The sequence below is a fragment of the Pomacea canaliculata genome, linkage group LG9 (genome assembly GCF_003073045.1).
Source record: "Pomacea canaliculata isolate SZHN2017 linkage group LG9, ASM307304v1, whole genome shotgun sequence".
NCBI classification, from domain to species: domain Eukaryota; kingdom Metazoa; phylum Mollusca; class Gastropoda; order Architaenioglossa; family Ampullariidae; genus Pomacea; species Pomacea canaliculata.
Window position 1 is genome coordinate 13184340 of NC_037598.1, and position 18789 is coordinate 13203128.

At 37.5% G+C, this 18789-nt stretch overlaps 1 protein-coding gene across 1 annotated transcript; it reads right to left on the minus strand.

Moving 5' to 3' along the window:
* Nucleotides 1-1905: 1905 nt before the first annotated feature.
* Nucleotides 1906-17208, minus strand: LOC112572706 (multiple epidermal growth factor-like domains protein 11). The gene is made up of 9 exons (XM_025252523.1): nt 17121-17208; nt 15603-15731; nt 14883-15014; nt 14627-14758; nt 14374-14505; nt 13365-13496; nt 3989-4100; nt 2782-2852; nt 1906-2491 (listed from the first exon to the last, which is right to left on the minus strand). The coding sequence occupies exons 4-9, from the start codon at nt 14733-14735 to the stop codon at nt 2355-2357; spliced, it is 693 nt and encodes a 230-aa protein (XP_025108308.1). The 5' UTR covers nt 14736-14758; nt 14883-15014; nt 15603-15731; nt 17121-17208; the 3' UTR covers nt 1906-2354.
* Nucleotides 17209-18789: the final 1581 nt, after the last annotated feature.

The window sequence follows — 18789 nt, forward strand, 5'->3', positions numbered from 1 at the left end:
GTCAAAGGGGACACAACGCCCAAACACACTGCCGGGTAGCTCTGCGAAGCGATTTATCAAGTTCTCCAGGTCCTCATCGTAGCTTGCTCTCTAACCCTGTGCGGCGCTGAGGCCACATCTTCTCCGGCCCTTCAGGTACACAAAAGGAGGGACCGTTTGTCGTGGTCTCCTAATCACGGGTTTGCAAAGTCGCATCTACAGAGGAAAGCTTGGTCGCACCCAGAAGGACATCCGGGTCATGTGTCCACGCCCTTACGATGCTTTAGGACAGTGTGAAGAGGCAGACAAACGAAGAGACATTTTACAAAAACAAGCAAGAGAGAAGAGGAAAAAGATGAGGATGACAAGAACCACGACGAAAATTCAGATAAAAATGAGGAGCCATTAGATACATCTATCATCAGGGGTTAGTGTTAACTCCCTCCTCCAATTCCTGTCATTATCTAAGGTTTCTTAAAATCTCTCTCCCAAAAATCTTTCGAACATATCATGTTCTAAGCAAAGTAGAAGAGACCTGCGAAGTGCCGTGGACTTCGCGAAGGTCCGAGCCTTGGGGCTACATCTTGGGGCTCACGGGACTGATAGGGTTACACAAGGGAAAGGTGGGATGTCATTAGAGTCGACGCTTGTTTTTGCGGAGATAAGATGCAAAACCAGAAAAATAATCGCTGACACTCGACATGTTGACAGGTCCGATTGGTGCAGGGAAGGAGATGAAGGGTGTTCGCGTGTTGAGACGAGTGATGTGAATGTGTGACGTGTGTCTCCTGATAGCGGACTACATTCAACGGCTTCGGGGTCATGAAGGACGAGAAAAAAATACTTTGGCGCGAAGAATTCAGACTTTTAACGTCCGAATAACCTCAACTGTCGCTGTGATTGGTGTTGACTGCTGACAATATTGTGAATGGTGCACTAACGTGACGTAGTAAGCTGTTCGCGTGACGTACTAAACTGTTATCCGGCTCGATAATCACAGATGCCAATCCCGTAATTTGTTTGCGGACAATTACTTAACGGATGGGTCTTGGAGGCTGAAAATTACAGGTTAGGTTTATATCGGTTATATCTACCGATATCTGCAAAAACGCAAACCACTCAGGTTGGTCTTTAACAGACAAATATACACCATAAGTATTAGGAATTTCTTATTTTAATGTTTAAGTCTATGGGAAGCATAAATTTCATGTACGTATTACTCTTTGTATTACTATGAAATAACGCGGATAATTGTGAGATTAACTTGTAAAAATTTTAATTATTTGTTTGTAAATAATATGTTGCATTCAAACAGTTGGTTGGATTATTATCAAGACATAAAATATCACTTATAGGGGCCTTATTTTCAAAGATTAGTAACAAAATAAATTGAATTAGATAACTTTTTTTCAAATAATTAGCTCGATTAGAATCAAATAATTACATATGACATAATGACCTTAGATGTTTAAATTATTATTATATAAAACGAAGTGCAATATAAATATATAAGTTATTGAACATTTCAATTAGGAAGACGATCTATTGAACAGCAGGGAAAAGTCAATTTTCGTGACTTTTAATTATGTTCCTGATGAAAAAATATAACAGATTACAATGGAGAGTTGTGTCCCTTCGCCTAACAGGCTGAGGGGATCGGCTCCCCTTGATGATATTTGTTTTGTGGTCATGCTTCACTCTGGATAAAATTGTTAGACCTTCATGTCTACAAGTGCTTTTGCTGCGTTTCTTACTCGTCCGGTTTGCAACAGAATTGTATTTAATATTATTGAAAGTGCGAACTGTTGGATCTATTGGCTGAAGTCCACTCCGCCATGTTTCACTCGCTTCGGCAGCGACCTTGATATGGATTAAATAAACTGAAATGATGATTACTTGCTTGAAGTTTCGCGTGATAACATTTTTTCATATTCTCAAGATTACTCATTATTAGTACTAGTAGTCATCATCATCTCCATCGTCATCATCAGCATCATTGTCGTCATCATTATTGTCGTCATCATCAGTATCATCAGGTACATGTACTAAAGCAAATTTATTCAAGAATCTCATGATTCCGCTCAGCTCTTTCGGTGTTTGTAAATGACAGTAAACTGTTAGATACATGTAAGGAAAACAACATGTTTACTCCGCAGTAAACTATAACTGTAAGGTAAAAATGAAGTGTGTCAACTGTTCCAGTCAGTTCATTACGAATCTGGAAGGCTAGTCATGTGCAACTCTCCAGCGAAAATGGGTGGCGTGTATACTCTTGTTTATATTTACAAATTATTGAATATTTAACAGAAACTGCTTCTAAGTCGAACTTAAATTATTTGTTTCACTGGACTCGTATTGAGGTAGGAAGCAGGCCTCTAGGTTCCCTTGCTGCTAGTCTGGATGTAGAGAGAAGAGTAGGGGGCGATGTTTTCGTCACGAGGGTCGAGTGCGTCATAGACGTTGTTGCTGTAGTCCGATGTGTCTTTCACAGATGTAGAGCCTGGTCGTTCTGCTGGACATGTCAAGGGCGAAAAAACCACATGAACTAACATCATCATTGCTCATTTTTAAGGTCATATGCACGGTATTGATGATATTGCTACAGACCGGTAGAATCGGTGATAAAATAGTTTATTGTTTAATTATACGGAAGACTGTAACTTGATAGCTAAACATTTTCAAAAACTGAACTAAAGTCTTTCAAACAGCTGAAAAACAGCCGAACATAAAAGTTTATTACTTGCACTGTAGTATATGAAGCTATAATGATGATTGTGACATAATGTGATCAGGAGACATTACCTGTAGAGGAGGTTTCATTAGCTGAGCTGAGATGTTCGGTGGTTTGTTTGGATCTTGATCTTCTCAGAAAACTAAAACAATAAACTCTCAAAGTTTAATTTCAATAAAAATAAAATTAATTTAATTATACTTTGTTATAATATACCTGTGAATACTTATGCAAAAAAACTTTTTGCAATTTTTCAGAAGAAAAATCTTAACCACGTCTTTGGAAAAACTTCAAAAAGCTTAGAATAATGTCTTTCTGATATTGCTCAGTAAGGAGAAGGTTTATCATCTTTAGCATGCTTCACTGATTTTTGTTGATTGTATGATTGCCACCCTGTACTATGTCTATCATGCCTGTGTAAGTTACTGACACATCACCACCCGAGTCGGTCTCTTTGGTAGTTATGTTGTCTTCATTGAAATTTTCTGTTTTTTTCTTTTTATGTTTTCTCTATGTTAAAGCATGTGGAGTCCGCTTCAAATATCAGTTACTTGAAAGAATATCTTGCATAAACAAAGGTACTGTTCCATCCACTCTTTGCTTCTTCATTCACAAACTAATTCTTTTTGTCATGATATCATCTGTTTGTTGACGGTTATGTTTCTTGTACGGATCACAGTTAGTTTTCATGTAGCTTTATAAAAGGTCTTCATCTTGTATTTGTTCTTGTTGTTCTGTTTCTTTATCATTTTATTTTTAAAAAGCTATATGAACACAGGTAAGAGTGAAAGTCTTTTACAAGTGGATAGTTGTTCCTATTCTGTCTCTGCAAGGGTACATTAAGTTGAGGGGTAATGACACTGCAGAAGCAGCTAAAATACATGTAGCAAGCATTGGTGATTTGCACGTTTGTTAAATTTGAAAGGAATATTTGGGTGATTTTTTTCTGTGCATATTGATGTTTACATGAGAAAACGTACAGAGTATATTAACCCACAGTTGGAGGAAAAATGGCATGTATTATGTCTTACCTAATCATTAAAACAGAAGTCTATATGTAACTAGTCTTTTAAAATTAAATATTTCCCTAATGTATGTCACCAGAATAAAGCACAGAAATACAGTCAGAAAGAAAGAAAAAGAAAGGGTGGGTATGAAAGGAAAGGATGTTGATGTGACATTCAGTGAGCAGATTGCGAAAGAAAACGTCTGCGTGACAAAGATCATGACAGAAGGGTCAAGTGAAGAAAAAATGTTTTCTCCAAACGATTAACTCACAGACCAATGAGGATTCCTGTAATAAGAAAGACAATACTACAGCCAACTGCTGCACCAGCCACAGGACCCGCCAAACTCACAGTCTCCTTGTCACCATAATGTGGCATCTTTTCTAAACATAGCAAAGTAAAACACACACACACAAACACACAAATGAGCAGTAAGAGAAATGTGCGATTTTTCCTGTCGTTGGAAAAAAACAGTTACTGGCTCGTGCAGATGCAATATTTTGACATTGTTTTACTTGTCCCTTGGTATTTCAAGTTCTCAAAATTTTGTGACAAGACAATAGTTCTAACAAAGTTGATTTCAATGAGTGAAAATTCAATGCTAGATATTTAGATAGCCAATGATGGGTCGTCAGTAGGAGACATTAATAAGGTTAGTCATCCTGCCTACTACAACAAAGTTCTGTATGCCGAGCTTTTTCGGTATGTTAGGGACGTAGTGGCAGTTGTGGTAGCTGAAGCGGTGGTGGTAATATTTATGTGTTTTCGAGGTCGTATTTGTGTTGTTTTAACAGTCTTACTACCAAACCAAAACAAAACTCACCATCTAGACACAGGGGGCTACAAAGTCTCCATCACAAGAGGGACAGACGCCGGTGTTGTTGTCACAGACGCTGTTGTTGGCGCAGTGGCCGCACTCTGTACACTCAGACCCGAACCACCCGTCAGCACACCCTGAATTAATAGACTATCTTGATAAAATGGACACTTAAAATTCTTACCATGTCTTAAAAAATTGCTCTTTAATTATTTGATCATATTCGTATAGTCATGTAGCAAACAGTATTTTGTGAGGCAGAAAGTAAGGTATTTCGAGTTATCATTTTACATATTACTATAAGCCTTCACTTTCTGATTTTCTGTATTCTTTTTGGTAAAATCTTTCTCTACAATTCTTTCTACATCCACCTGTATGTCACGAACTGTGTGTAGGCCAGAACAAAGCACAACAAGTTATTGAAAGAGAAAAAAACAGGTAGAATCGTCACAGACTATGTTTGTTACATAACAGAAAAGGGATGGAAGCTGTTCTTTTATAGAAGTCGGTGATGTCGCATTTGTATCTCGGGGACTGTTTTCCGATTCGCGCACGTTGTCAGCTGAGATGGACACATGACTCACTCCCTTGTATTCTTACATTGACACAGAGGAGGCTGCCATCCTGGCTGACACTGACATGTCCCGTCAGTCCTGCTACATGTGTTGTTACATCCTTTACCACAAGTGTTGTGACAGTCGTTAGACATGTTGTAGTGACCGTCCATGCAATCTGTCATAACACATCATTGTTATATTATCTAATATATCGCTTTCTAGCAGTTTTCTCCTAAATACTGTTATGGTAACTTATCATTTAACATGAGACCTCTGGGGTCATTGCGTTCTTACATTGACACAGGGGAGGCTGCCATCCTGGCTGACACCGACATGTCCCGTCAGTCCTGCTGCAAGTGTCATGACATCCTCTACCACAAGTGTTTTGACAGTCGTTAGACACGTTGTAGTGACCTTCTGAGCAGTCTGTCATAAAATATCATTGTTAGATCATCTATATGTCACATGATATTAGTTTTATCCTAGATACTGTTATGGTAGCTTATCATTTAACAACGTGAGACCTCTAGGGGTCAGAAAGTTCTTACGTTCACAAAGAGGAGGCTGCCATCCTGTCCGACACTGACAAGTTCCGTCAGTCCTGCTGCAAGTGTCATGACATCCTCTACCACAGGTGTTTTGACAGTCGTTAGACATGTTGTAGTGACCGTCTGAGCAGTCTGTCATAAAATATCATTGTTAGATCATCTAATATGTCACATTCTAACATTAGTTTTCTCTTAGATGCTGTTATGACAAATTATCATTTAACAACTTGAGACCCCTGGGGTCAGTGTGTTCTTACGTTGACACAGAGGAGGCTGCCATCCTGGCCGACACTGACATGTCCCGTTAGTCCTGCTGCATGTACCAACGCCACAGCCTGCTCCACAGGTACGTGTACAGTTCTCTCCCCAGTATCCCGGCACGCAATCTGTTCGCAATACAATACAACTTCATTTTTCCAAAAGTGTGCCTCAAAATATTAGTCGTAATAGATAATACATACATACACACATGCGTTGAAATATTTATCTCTCTCCCTCACGGCTGATCATGCAAATTAAAACTGTATGAAGTTACAGTTCTCTAGAAACACTCGGGCCATCAACAAGGTTCGTAAAATAGGAGAAATATCTGAGTCAACTTGTTTTTTAAGCAACGGGTTATAATACTGATACTCAGCCTACTAGACTTTAGAAAACGATTCATATTCTTTATTCAGATGACTATAATATTATAAAAGTTATGTGTAAAAACTGTTCACAGTACCTTTAACACAAGCACCATTGACTGAGTCACAGTAATTAATTTCCCCGGTATCATCACCTGCGTGTTGACACGTTTGACTGCACTGAGTTTGACAGTCACTGCCCCACCATCCGACCTTACACACTGAGAAAGGTAAATGACAATTATTTAATGAATAGACAGACGTACATTAAATCTGTTAGAAATTTCAGCCTTTCGATAATCAACAGAGAAAGAGAGAGAAATCATCCAATAAGCAACTTATTCCCTATATAAAATCAACGATATGTAATTACATTCTTATATTCGAGTATATTATTAGGATTCATGGTCGGAATGTTTGAAATAAATTTATACTTTTTTATACTTTTATTTATGGTTTTTTTCTCAAAATGAATTTTACAAGATTTTAGCTATAAAAATAGATACGATAGCAATGATAACATTTGAAAAAAGCATTAGAAAAATGTTAAATTATCTTTGGCAATCACATTTAGGTATCAAGGGAACATAATACCATTATCTAGTAGATACTGCTATAAACCTAAATACCCCAGATTTGGACCTCGCATATGTTTAAAAATGGCGTATGTTCTCCTGCTGATGAATTGTGTCTAGTGATGGTCACCACTCGTCCATGTCGAGGCGGATTGAGATTAATGACGGTGGTCACCTCCCTTGTACCCGGACACGGAAACGTGTACACGTGTTCTCCATCGAGTGATACTTGAACACAGTTCATTCTATCTAACCCTGTAAAGTACATAAACAGAGACATTGAACAGAGAAGAACAGATAATTCTATGTAACATTACATACATCAAAATAAACGGAAAAGTCTGAATAACTACACTTATGCTTACATTGTCAAAAGTCAGATGATTATGCCCCGTGCCATGCTGATAGGAGAGTGATGTCCCTTTGTCTAAATAGCTCTCTGTCTTTTGTTTTGTCAATGAATCGTTGTCGAGTTTTTAAATATTTCACCGATTTGTGATTTTGTTGCATCGTTATTCTCTGTTATGGACGTCTTGTGCTGCTTCGATTTTTTCGATCAGTACTTTCATCCACTAACGGTTTCTAAGTGCTGTTCTTTACTTTGCCATCATCTTTTAGGTTTTGACTTAACAGGATTATAAGCCTTCTTCATTTTCCGACGGTGCAAACCGTGTTGATTTTTTATTGTTTCATTTGAGGGACAATGTATTTTGCTTCATGTAAAGTTGAGATCTTCCACCTTTCGACTTATGAGCTGATGTCGTCTAGTAATGAATTTCTAGTGAAAATATCATAACAAAAGCATGAAACTTCAAAGCAAAGAAATTGTTGTTTTCGTCTTTTACTTTAAATAATATCTCACAGGGAAATAAAAACATGTTTCAGCTCATACCACTTGACTATGAAAATATATCTTTTATTTTATTCCTTCCTCTGAAAAAAGAAATATGACCGCATATATAACCCACGTTGTGATAAAACTTTGAATATTGATGATTGATGTCTTGTGACAAAAGAACATATCACAATAGCACCAACTATTCTCTCTAAGGAAATTTTCGTATTGTGTTTTCCTCGAAGGTGTGTTTGCTGTGTACACTTGAAGGCGGGGTAACCTACTTCTGAAAACGACTATTGACTAATTTCTAGTTCAGCTTGTGATAAGACCTTCACAAGGTGGTAGAGGAAGTAGAACAGTGGCTGTTCTTCGGAAAAAGCTACCTGATCTATCAGGAAAGGTAAAGACATAAGAGGTAAAAATATTTAACTGGATAATTTGTTTCATCAGTTGAAGGGATTCTCTAGAGTCTAGACATCCAGCGCATGATGAAGTATTGGAAAAAGTATCATTACAAATAAATTACCTTATAAATAGCGCGGCTGCCTCAACCTTAAAAGCATTATTATTTTCTTACAGGGCTAGGTGCGAATAAGGGAAACTAGTTTCTTAGGTTGCAGGGACAGTACATTCTTTAAATGTATAAGAAAGTACAGGAAGATGGCGCTTTCTCTATGTAGTGCTGCATAAGCACATGGTCATGCATCAGACTTTTAAAAAGCAAGTGTAAAATATGCAAACTTGAACGACAAACTGCTGGGTATAATGTATTTTGGAGATCCACTTTAAACTTAATACATTCAATTGTTTACTCACTGTAGCTGCGTCCGTAGATGATGATTGAGTGCAAAGAAATGTTCCGTCCCAGGTCCACCCCCAACAGAGGATTGTAGTCGTCTGCTGCAGTGTGAATACAGTTGGGTGTTCTTTTAATTTCGAAATTTGTGTCAGTGTTTCCATTGATAGCGGCAGAGCAGTCTCCGGATAATATGTTGTTCTCTGAATACCGGAACTAATACTGCATGTTTTGTTGGCAGCGATGTTAACTGTAACAGATAATTGGGCTTTTCCCACAGGTATGTTCGTCTCTGACTTATCAAATGTTAAAATATACTTCACATATTTTCTAACGAATACTAACAATTATTAAACAAGCTATCATCGAACTATAGAAAAAAACTATCATTTCGCGGCCTAGAAAAGACCTCTACAATAATAGGATTAACAAACAGAACATAAGAATGCAGATACTTTTATTAAGTTTAGAGTAAAATTTTAAAGTAAACATAAAATCAAAGCAAAGTCCACTGTTTACCGAATTTCGAGTACTTAAATAATTGCTAGTGACCTTATACTCTATCAGATAAGCTAGTTGAACATGGTGTCATTATCTAGTATGTCCATGACTCCATAAAATCAGTAGATTGTCTCTCAGGAGGTTCAATATGAACATCTATATGAACATCTATATGAACATCTATATTTACGTCGAATGACGACCATAACAGGATATCATTTTCCTTCTGATTGCTGATCAAACCATCACATTATTTTTCATCTTTACTGTTTATTGGCAGGAGTACACATGGTGTGGAGAAACATATTTTTAAGTGCTTGAGAATTACGATAATAACGATCATTTGCGGAACTCGGGGGTTATCTTATTTAACTGCTCATGAGTCACGAGATTTTGTGTACTGAGAGATAAGCCATTGTAACACAGATAATGTATCCTAAAATACTGGCAAGGCAGTACTCACTCATATGATCCAGCTGTGCAGGGGTTAACAACAAAATATCAGCAAATACACACAGTGTTACAAACCACATCCACACACCACCCGCCATCTTACAAACACCCGACCTGTATCTAAACTTCCTCGTACCCTAGGGGTAGCCCCGTCAACAGGGAAAGTATTCGTAGGAAAACAGATAAGGTTTCTTTAGCTCTCTCTGTTCATTAGTTCGTGTCGCTGATGTTAACACATTTGTATGAATGCATACACAAGTGTAAACTGTGCCTGTAGTAAAAACAAAAGTTAATTACGATAAATTTAGTCGTGAACAGAAAATACATGGACATTAGATGTTAGGATTGGGGCTTTTTTTAAAATTATACATCTTTCCTATAAAAATGACAAATTAATATTTTATCAACAGATAGTAGATTCTCGGCTGTATAAATGTTGAGACTTCGTGGGAAAACCTTTTTGGGATTTTATCTCTTGCATATAAAAATATTTATAAAACCTTATTGTCGCGCCAGGAGACAAGAATGCATGTGTAAGTGCGAAGCAAGATGAATATTAGAAAAGATATGTAACAATGGTTGCATTTTCGTTAAGTGTTTGTTTTTTGTAATATTTTCTATACTTTACCCCCTGTACCACTTTCTGTCTCTCTTTCTTGTCTTATCAGTGTTTGTGTACTTGTGATCAAATAAAACTTGTCCAGCTACCAAAACTCGTGATGGCGAGTATTTTGTGCGTGAGTTCCTGGTTTTGTGCGGGGCGAAAACGTGGGTGTGTCTCGGTATTGCCACTTTTTCGTTGATGTAAAGGCTGGATTGAGGGGCTGCAATAGTATAAACGGATTAGAACTGATGAGAGAGAGAGAGGAATATTTCTGCTGCCTGTGGTTTGTCCTTGACTGGGAGAGAGTACGAAACCTGAACCTCTTCTTCTTCAGAGCCTCAAGTCTTCAGACTTATTTAAAATGTAAATCATATACGTGAAACTTGTTGAGTCTACTTCGGTTTTTTTGTTGTTTGAAAACTCGCAGCTCCAGGGGAAAGCTGGATCGCACCCAGAAGTACATCCGGGTCACGTGGCCACCCACTGACGATGCTTTAGGACAGTGTGAAGAGGCAGACAAATGAAGAGACATTTTACAAAAACCAACAGGCTGAGGGGATCGGCTCCCCTTGATTATATTTGTTTTGTGGTCATCTTCGCTTAGGATAAAAGTGTTGGACCTTCATGTCTACAAGCGCTTCTGCTGCGTTTAACTCGTCCGGTTTGCAACAGAATTGTATTTAATGTTATTTAAAGTGCGATATATTGGGTGGAGTCCACTCCGCCATGTTTCACTCGCTGCGGCAGCGACCTTGATATGGATGAAATAAACTGAAATGATGATCACCTTGCAGTTTCATGTGATAACATTTCTTCATATTCTCAAGATTACTCAATATCGTCCCAGTAGTTTCCAGATGTCACTAACCTTATTCTCTGAGTCGTTACTGCTAGATTTACAGTTATCACCCTTTACTGTCGGAACGCAGCGAGTCCTAGAGTTGTCTTTCCTTCTACATCTTTGTGACTATTGTGTCATCTTGTTCAGCGCAATGAGTCCGCCTTTGGCTAAAATATTGCTTTTTATAAATTCCCACTTTATTAGTAATAGTAATCATCATCATCATCATCATCATCATCATCATCATCATCATCATCATCATCATCATCATCATCATCATCGTTGTCGTCATCATCATTGTCGTCATCATCATTATCATCAGGTACATGTATTAAAGCAAATTTATTCAAGAATCTCATGATTCCGCTCAGCTCTTTCCGTTTTTGTAAATGACAGTAAACTGTTAGATACATGCAAGGAAAACAACATGTTTACTCCGCAGTAAACTATAACTGTAAGGTAAAAAATGAATTGAATCAACTATTCCAGTCAGTTCATTACGAAACTGGAAGGCTAGTGATGTGCACCTTTCCAGCGAAAATGGGTGGCGTACATGCTCTTGTTTATATTTACAAATTATTGAATATTTAACAGAAACTGCTTTTAAGTCGAACTTAAATTGTTTGTTTCACTGGACACGTAGTGAGGTAAGAAGCAGGCCTCTAGGTTGACTTGCTGCTAGTCTGGATGCGGAGAGAAGAGTAGGCGGAGATGTTCTCGTCACGAGGGTCCAGTTGTTCATAGACGTTGTTGCTGTAGTCCGCAGATGTAGAGCCTGGTCGTTCTGTCGAGGGCAAAAACACTACATGAACTAACATCATTATTGCGCTTTTTTAAGATCCTATGCATTGTATTGATAATCTAACTACAGATCGGTGATAAAAAAAAGTTATTGTTTAAATAATTATACGGAAGACTGTAAATAGACAGAGAAGTTTAATGTTAAAAATTGTTTTTTTATAATATTGTAAAATGAAGAAATTGTGTTTTTGCAATACAGATAAAAAGGGAATTTATAGCTTTATCTAATCTAAGCAGTTGTGAAAAAATACATTTTATTAAGAATCGTACTTTCCGAGAATAAAAAATAGTCGCAATATTGAAGGAAACGGTGACTCCCAATAATTTTGGCTTTTTTTTGCATCACTTTTTATCATTATTTTACTAGTTACAAATTTTCAAAGATTGAACTAAAGGCCTAACAGCTACATAACAGCCAAACATAAAAGTTTATTACTTGCACTGTAGTATATGATGCTATACTGATGATTGTGATGTAATGTGATCAGGAGACATTACCTGTGTCACAAGTCATGGAGGTTTCATTAGCTGAGCTGAGATGTTCGGTGTTTTGCTTGGATCTTGATCTTCTCAGACACCTAAAACAATTAACTCTCAAAGTTTAATTTCAATAAAAATAAAATAAATTTTATAATACTTCGTTATAATATGCCTGTGTATGATTATGCCAAAATAACATCTTGAAAATCTCTTAACCGCGAACTGGAGAAACATGATAAAGCTTTGAATAATGTCTTTTGTATATTCTTCAGTAAGGAAAACGATGACCAGCTACACGTGTGCTTAACATGCTTCATTGATGTTCGTTGAATGCATGACAGTGTTTACATGAGTGTATAACGAAAATGTACAATATCCATCAACAATTGGAGAAAAATTAGCATGTGCTATGCCTTACCTAATAACTAAAGAAAAAAGTCTCTATGACATTAGCCTTTTAAAATTATATATTTAAATAGTACATGTCACCAGAATCGGGAGCAGAATTACAGAAAGGAAGACAGAAAAGAAAAGGAGGGTATGAAGGAAAGGATGTTGATATGACATTCAGTGAGCAGATTGCGAAAGAAAACGTGTGAGTGACAATGAGCATGAAAGAAGGAAAAGTGAAGAAAAAAAAAGTTTTCTCTGAACAATTAACTCACAGACCAATGAGGATTCCTGTAATAAGAAAGACAATACTACAGCCAACTGCTGCACCAGCCACAGGACCCGCCAAACCGACAGTCTCCTTGTCACTATAATGTGGCATCTTTTCTAAACATAACAAAGTAAAATACACACACACACACAGACAAACAGTAATAGAAATGTGTGATTTTCCCTGTCGTTGGAAAAAAAATGGTTACTGGCTCGTGCAGATGCAATATTTGTAAATTGTTTTACTTGTCCCTTGGTATTTCAAGTTCTCAAAATTTTGTGAGAAGACAATAGTTCTAACAAAGCTGATCTGAATGAGTGAAAATTCATGCTAGATATTTAGATAGTCAATGATGGATTCGTTATTAGGAGACATAAATAAGGTTAGTCATCTTGCCTACAGCAACAAAGTTCTGTATGCCAAGGTATCTCAATATGTTATGGGCGTGGTGGCAATTGTGGTAGTTGTTGCGGTGGTTGTAATATTTGTTTGTTTTCGATGGTACATGTGTTGTTTTAAGTCCTACTACCAAATCAAAACAAAACTCACCATCTACACACAGGGGGGCAACAAAGTCTCCATCACAAAAGGGACAGACGCCGGTCTTCTTGTCACAGACGCTGTTGTTGGCGCAGTGGCCGCACTCTGTACACTCAGACCCGAACCAGCCGTCAGCACACCCTGCATTAATTGACATTCTTGATAAAATGGACACTTAAAATTCTTACCATGTTTTAAAAAATTGCTCTTTAATTATTTGATCATATTAGTATAGTCATTTAGTAATTCACTATTTTGTGAGGCAGAAAGAAAGTTATTTCGAGTCATCATTTTACGTATTACTAAAAGTCTTCACTTTCTGATTTTCTGTATTCTATTTATGTAAAGTAAACCGTTGTGAGATAGATACATTGTTAAAGTCTTTGGTAAGGAAATATAGATTAGTTCTTTGAGATATACTCTTTCTTTGCAATTTTTTCTGCATCCACCTGTATGTTACGATCTAATGGTGTGTAGGCTAGAACGAAGAACAGAAAGTTATTGAGAGAGAAAAAGAGAGACTGGGTACAACTGGTTTTAATGTCTTCCGCATTTACCTTGATCTTCACTCTCCCTTATCTCCAGGGAAGGGGAGTGTTTTATATAAATCGTGCTTTAGCTTGATTAATAGTGTCTTGAACTGTCTTTGTAACTGTGTTGTCATTTGTTGATTTGCGCACGCGACTGAAAGACATTACCTGTGCCGGAGCGTTCGGACGTGCAGTGAGAGTGAGAGGTGTGTGGAGGGGAAAGCTGAGTGTAAGATGACTTGTCTTCAGGAGGTAACCTTTTTTTCCCCTTTGTACTGACTAGACTGCATTCCCCACCAGTTGTAAAATCGTTACACACTATGTTTGTTACATAACAAAAAAGGTACGGATGCTTGTTTTTTTTTTTTTTTTTTTTTTTTTTTAATATAGAAGTCGGTGGTGTCGCATTTGTATCTCGGGGTTTGTTTTCCGTTTCGCGCACGCTGACAGCTGAGATGGACACATCACTCACACCCTTGTATTCTTACGTTGACACAGAGGAGGCTGCCATCCTGGCTGACACTGACATGTCCCGTCAGTCCTGCTACACGTGTCATGACATCCTCTACCACAGGTGTTTTGACAGTCGTTAGACACGTTGTAATGATCGTCTGAGCAACCTGTGAACATATCATTGTTAGAGCATCTATTATGTCACATGATATTAGTTTTATCCTAGATACTGTCATGGTAGCTTATCACTTAACAACATGAGACCTCTAGGGGTCAGAAAGTTCTTACGGTGGCAAAGAGGAGGCTGCCATCCTGGCCGACACTGACATGTCCCATCAGTAATGTTGCACGTGTCATGACATCCTCTACCACAGGTGTTTTGACAGTTGTTGGACATGTTGTAGCGACCGTCTGAGCAATCTGTCATAAATATCATTGTTAGATCATCTAAAATGTCACATTATAACATTAGTTTTCTCTTAGATGCTGTAATGGGGAATTATCATTTAACAACGTGAGACCTCTGGGGTCATTTCATTCTTACTTTGACACAGAGGAGGCTGCCATCCTGGCCGACACTGACATGTCCCGTCAGTTTTGCTGCATGTGTCATGACATCCTTCACCACAGGTGTTTTGACAGTTGTTAGACACGTTGTAGTGACCGGCGGAGCAATCTTTCAACAGATTACAATGACAACAAAACATCTAGAAATTTACTATTTGCGTGTGGGTGTAAAAACACTATAATGGCATGACATGTTCATCAGTCAAAACATTGGCTGAGACACATACGGTGTACATGTATGGGACATATATAAATATGCTTCATTTGTCTTGACATCTTCTACCATAAATGTCTTCAGTAGTTAGACACGTTGTAGTGACTGAGCAGCCTGACGAAATACAGTGAAGTTGTGTTGCAGATGCTGCTCTAGACATAATGTGTGTATTTATGTGTTGTCAGTGGATAAGTAATTAAACAGGCAAATAAAACTTAAATTTCTGTACGTGTATAGAATGTCAACTGAACTTTCAATGAGAAGTATGTTTATCGTGCCCTTTGCTGCATAGGTTTTCTTTACTTCTTATGTAGTAAGAAAATATTTCCTCAGATCATCATCGTCGTCGTCGTCATCGTCGTCGTCTTCATCATCATCACCATCAGCAGCAGCAATTAGCAGCAGCAGCAGCAGCATCATCATCATTATATCAGAATCATGAAATCTTTGTATTTTAATAGGACTACATTATTTATTGTTTACTTTGACACAAAGGACTATTCCAGCCTGACAGGCACTGACACGTCGCGCTATTCTTGCTGCATGTACCGCCATCACAGCCTGCTCCACAGCTACGTGTACAGTTCTCTCCCCAGTATCCCGGCACGCAATCTGTTTGCAAGACAATACAACTTCATTTTTCCAAAAGTGTAATTCAAAATATTGCTTGTAGTAGATAATACATACATACACACATTTGTTGAAATATTTATCTTTCTCTCTCACACACACACACACACACACACACTCAGACACACATTACAGCAACAGTACAATACAGGGTGAGATCTTCACATGCCAACACATGACCAGAAACATAGAGGATGTTAGATGCTTTCCTAAGAATTTGCTGATGACAAAAGGCTGCCAGATCCCATTGCCTGAATCCGGTGATATTGGGACAGATATTAACAAGGGACACAAGACTGTCCCTGTTCCCTAGGGAGAGGCTGTGGAACTAAGAGATGAATGAAAAGGGATGAGACTTTCAATGAAGGACTGATAGAAACACGTGAGGATGACAGAGCTGACAAAGAAAGATCTGAGTTTCCCTAGGAGGTACAGACGTTGTTGGCTCTTACGGAGGATCATGCAAGTCTTGGGGTCCCATTTGAGCTTGTCATCAAAGATAATACTCAGATATTTGTAAGAGTCGACTTCCTCGACGGAATCATCATGGATAATAATGATGACAGCCCGAGGCTTGTTCATTCTAAAGTCTTAATCTTTGACCCATTCAAGACAAGAAAGTGTTCGTCACACCGGTAAATAAAGTCAGGAAGGGCTCCATTGTGAACATGTTCACAACCATACATAAATGACATCAAGTTGGAGCAATTTTTTTTTATAAGAGAGTTACTATCTGTAGAGCTTATACATCTGTTACTATGTCGCATATGACAATGGCTTGAATGGCCTTGTAAATAAAATGTCCGAGTTTGAGTTTATTGATGCAGTCTCAAATTGTGTCGATTTTTCTTCTGTTTAGTGTGTGTGTGTGTGTGTGAGGGGGAGGGGGGGGTAAGGTGTAAACATTTTTATCTGTGTAATTTTTTTATTGCGTTTAAACGGCGAAAATACATGTGTGCCGTCTACCAACAAAACAATTTTAAAACAATAATATTTGTAAATAATTTAAGAGAATCAGCACAATCTGATTTGTTTTAAAGATAGGATAGTACGGTCAACAGAGAGTAATAAAGATTCGTACGGTAATTCCCATACATTTGTTATTCCAACAGATATTACTGTTATAACCGATCTTACTTCTCTCTCACGGCTAATCATGCATATTAAAGCTATATGAAGTTACAGTTCTCTAGAAACACTCGGACCATCAAAAAGGTTTGTAAAATAGGAGGACATATCTGAGTAACCTTATTTTTTAAAGCAACAGGTTTTAATACTGATACTAAGCCTACTAGACTTTAGAAAACGATTCATATTCCTTATTCTGTTGCTTATATTATAAAAGTTATGTGTAAGAAATGTTCACAGTACCTTCAACACAAGTACCATTGTCTGAGTCGCAGTAATTGTCTTCCCCGGTATCATCACCTGCGTGTTGACACGTTTGACTGCACGCAGTTTGACAGTTACTGCCCCACCATCCGACATTACACACTGAAAAAGGTAAATTACACTAATTGAATAAATAAATCCACGTACAATAAATCTGTTAGAAATTTTAGCCTTTCGATAATCAAGAGAGAGAGAGAGAGAGAAAAAAAAATCATCTAATAAGCAATAGTTATTCTCTATATAAAATCAACGGTATGTAATGACATTTTTATATTCTAGTACAGGGATGCACAACCTACGGCCATCCGGCCCGCGAAACCTCTGCCGACAGTGCAGGAAATCGGCATAATAATAATAATAATAATAATAATAATAATAATAATAATAATAATAATAATAATAATAATAATAATAATAATAATAATAATAATAATAATAATAAACCGAAAATTAAAAAAACGCAAAAAAGGGGAAGAAGAATTATTTATCCCCACGTAGGGGCGTTTCCCAATCTTTTTTTTCGATGGACGAACATTTCGATTCGGTTCTCCGACTTGGTGTCTCTATGATGAGGCCGGACATTCAGAAGTTGGTTTCGGGTAAACAACTTCAAATATCCCACTAATTACTACATAATTAATGGTAAGTACAACTTGTTTCTAATAAAAATGGTATCTGCTCTATTTTTTTTTTCTTTTTTGTATTTTTGCGGTGAAGTGGCCCGCGACACGGCTGTCCGAAATGGATATGGCTCGCAGGCCGAAAAAGGTTGGGCATCACTGTTCTAGTACATTATTAGGATTCATGGTCGGAACGTTTGAAATAAATATATACTTTTTTGTATATTTTTATTTGTGGCAGTTTTTCTCAAAATGAATTTTACCAAATATTAGCCATAAAAATAGATACGATAGCAATGATAACATTTGAAAACAGCATTAGAAAAATGTTAAATTATCTTTGGCAATCACATTTACGTATCAAAGGAACATAATACCATTATCTAGTAGATACTGCTGTAAACATAAATACCCCAGATTTGAACTTCGCATATGTTTAAAAATGGCGCGCGTTCTCTTGTATTGTGTCTAGTTATGGTCACCACTCGTCCATGTCGAGGCGGACTGAGATCAATGACGATGGTCTCATTCACTGTACCCGGACACGGAAAAGTGTACACGTGTTCTCCATCGAGTGATACTTGAACACAGTCCATTCTATATAACCCTGTAAAGTACATAAACAGAGACATGGAACAGAAAAGAACAGATAATTTTATGAAACATTACAGAAATCAATATAAACCGAAAAGTCTGAATAACTACACTTATTCATACCATGTCATAAGTCAGATGAGTATGCCCAGTGCCAAGCTGATATGAGAGTGATGTCCCTTTGCCTATCTATCTCTCTGCCTTCATTGACCTATTTCTAGTTAAGTTTATGATAAGACCTTCACAAGGTGGAAGAGGAAGTACAACTGTCAAACACAAGCTATCATCGGACTCTATAAAAAACACTTTTATCAAGAATTTGCTGTTGTGTCTTACAATAAAACGAACGGAAAGAAATCAGAAAGTGGCTATTGTTTTTCTTTCAAATAGTTTACGTCCGTCACGGGACTCAGTTGTTAATGTTCGCATTGTTA

Coding starts and splice junctions, on each gene's coding strand:
- LOC112572706 (XM_025252523.1), bottom strand. CDS start 14,735: ATGTCCAACAACTGTCAAAACACCTGTGGTAGAGGATGTCATGACACG. Junction 13,497..14,373: donor GCAGCCTCCTCTGTGTCAAC/GTAAGAATACAA, acceptor CAATTAATGCAG/GGTGTGCTGACGGCTGGTTC. Junction 2,853..3,988: donor ACAGGAATCCTCATTGGTCT/GTGAGTTAATCG, acceptor TTATTGTTTTAG/TTTTCTGAGAAGATCAAGAT.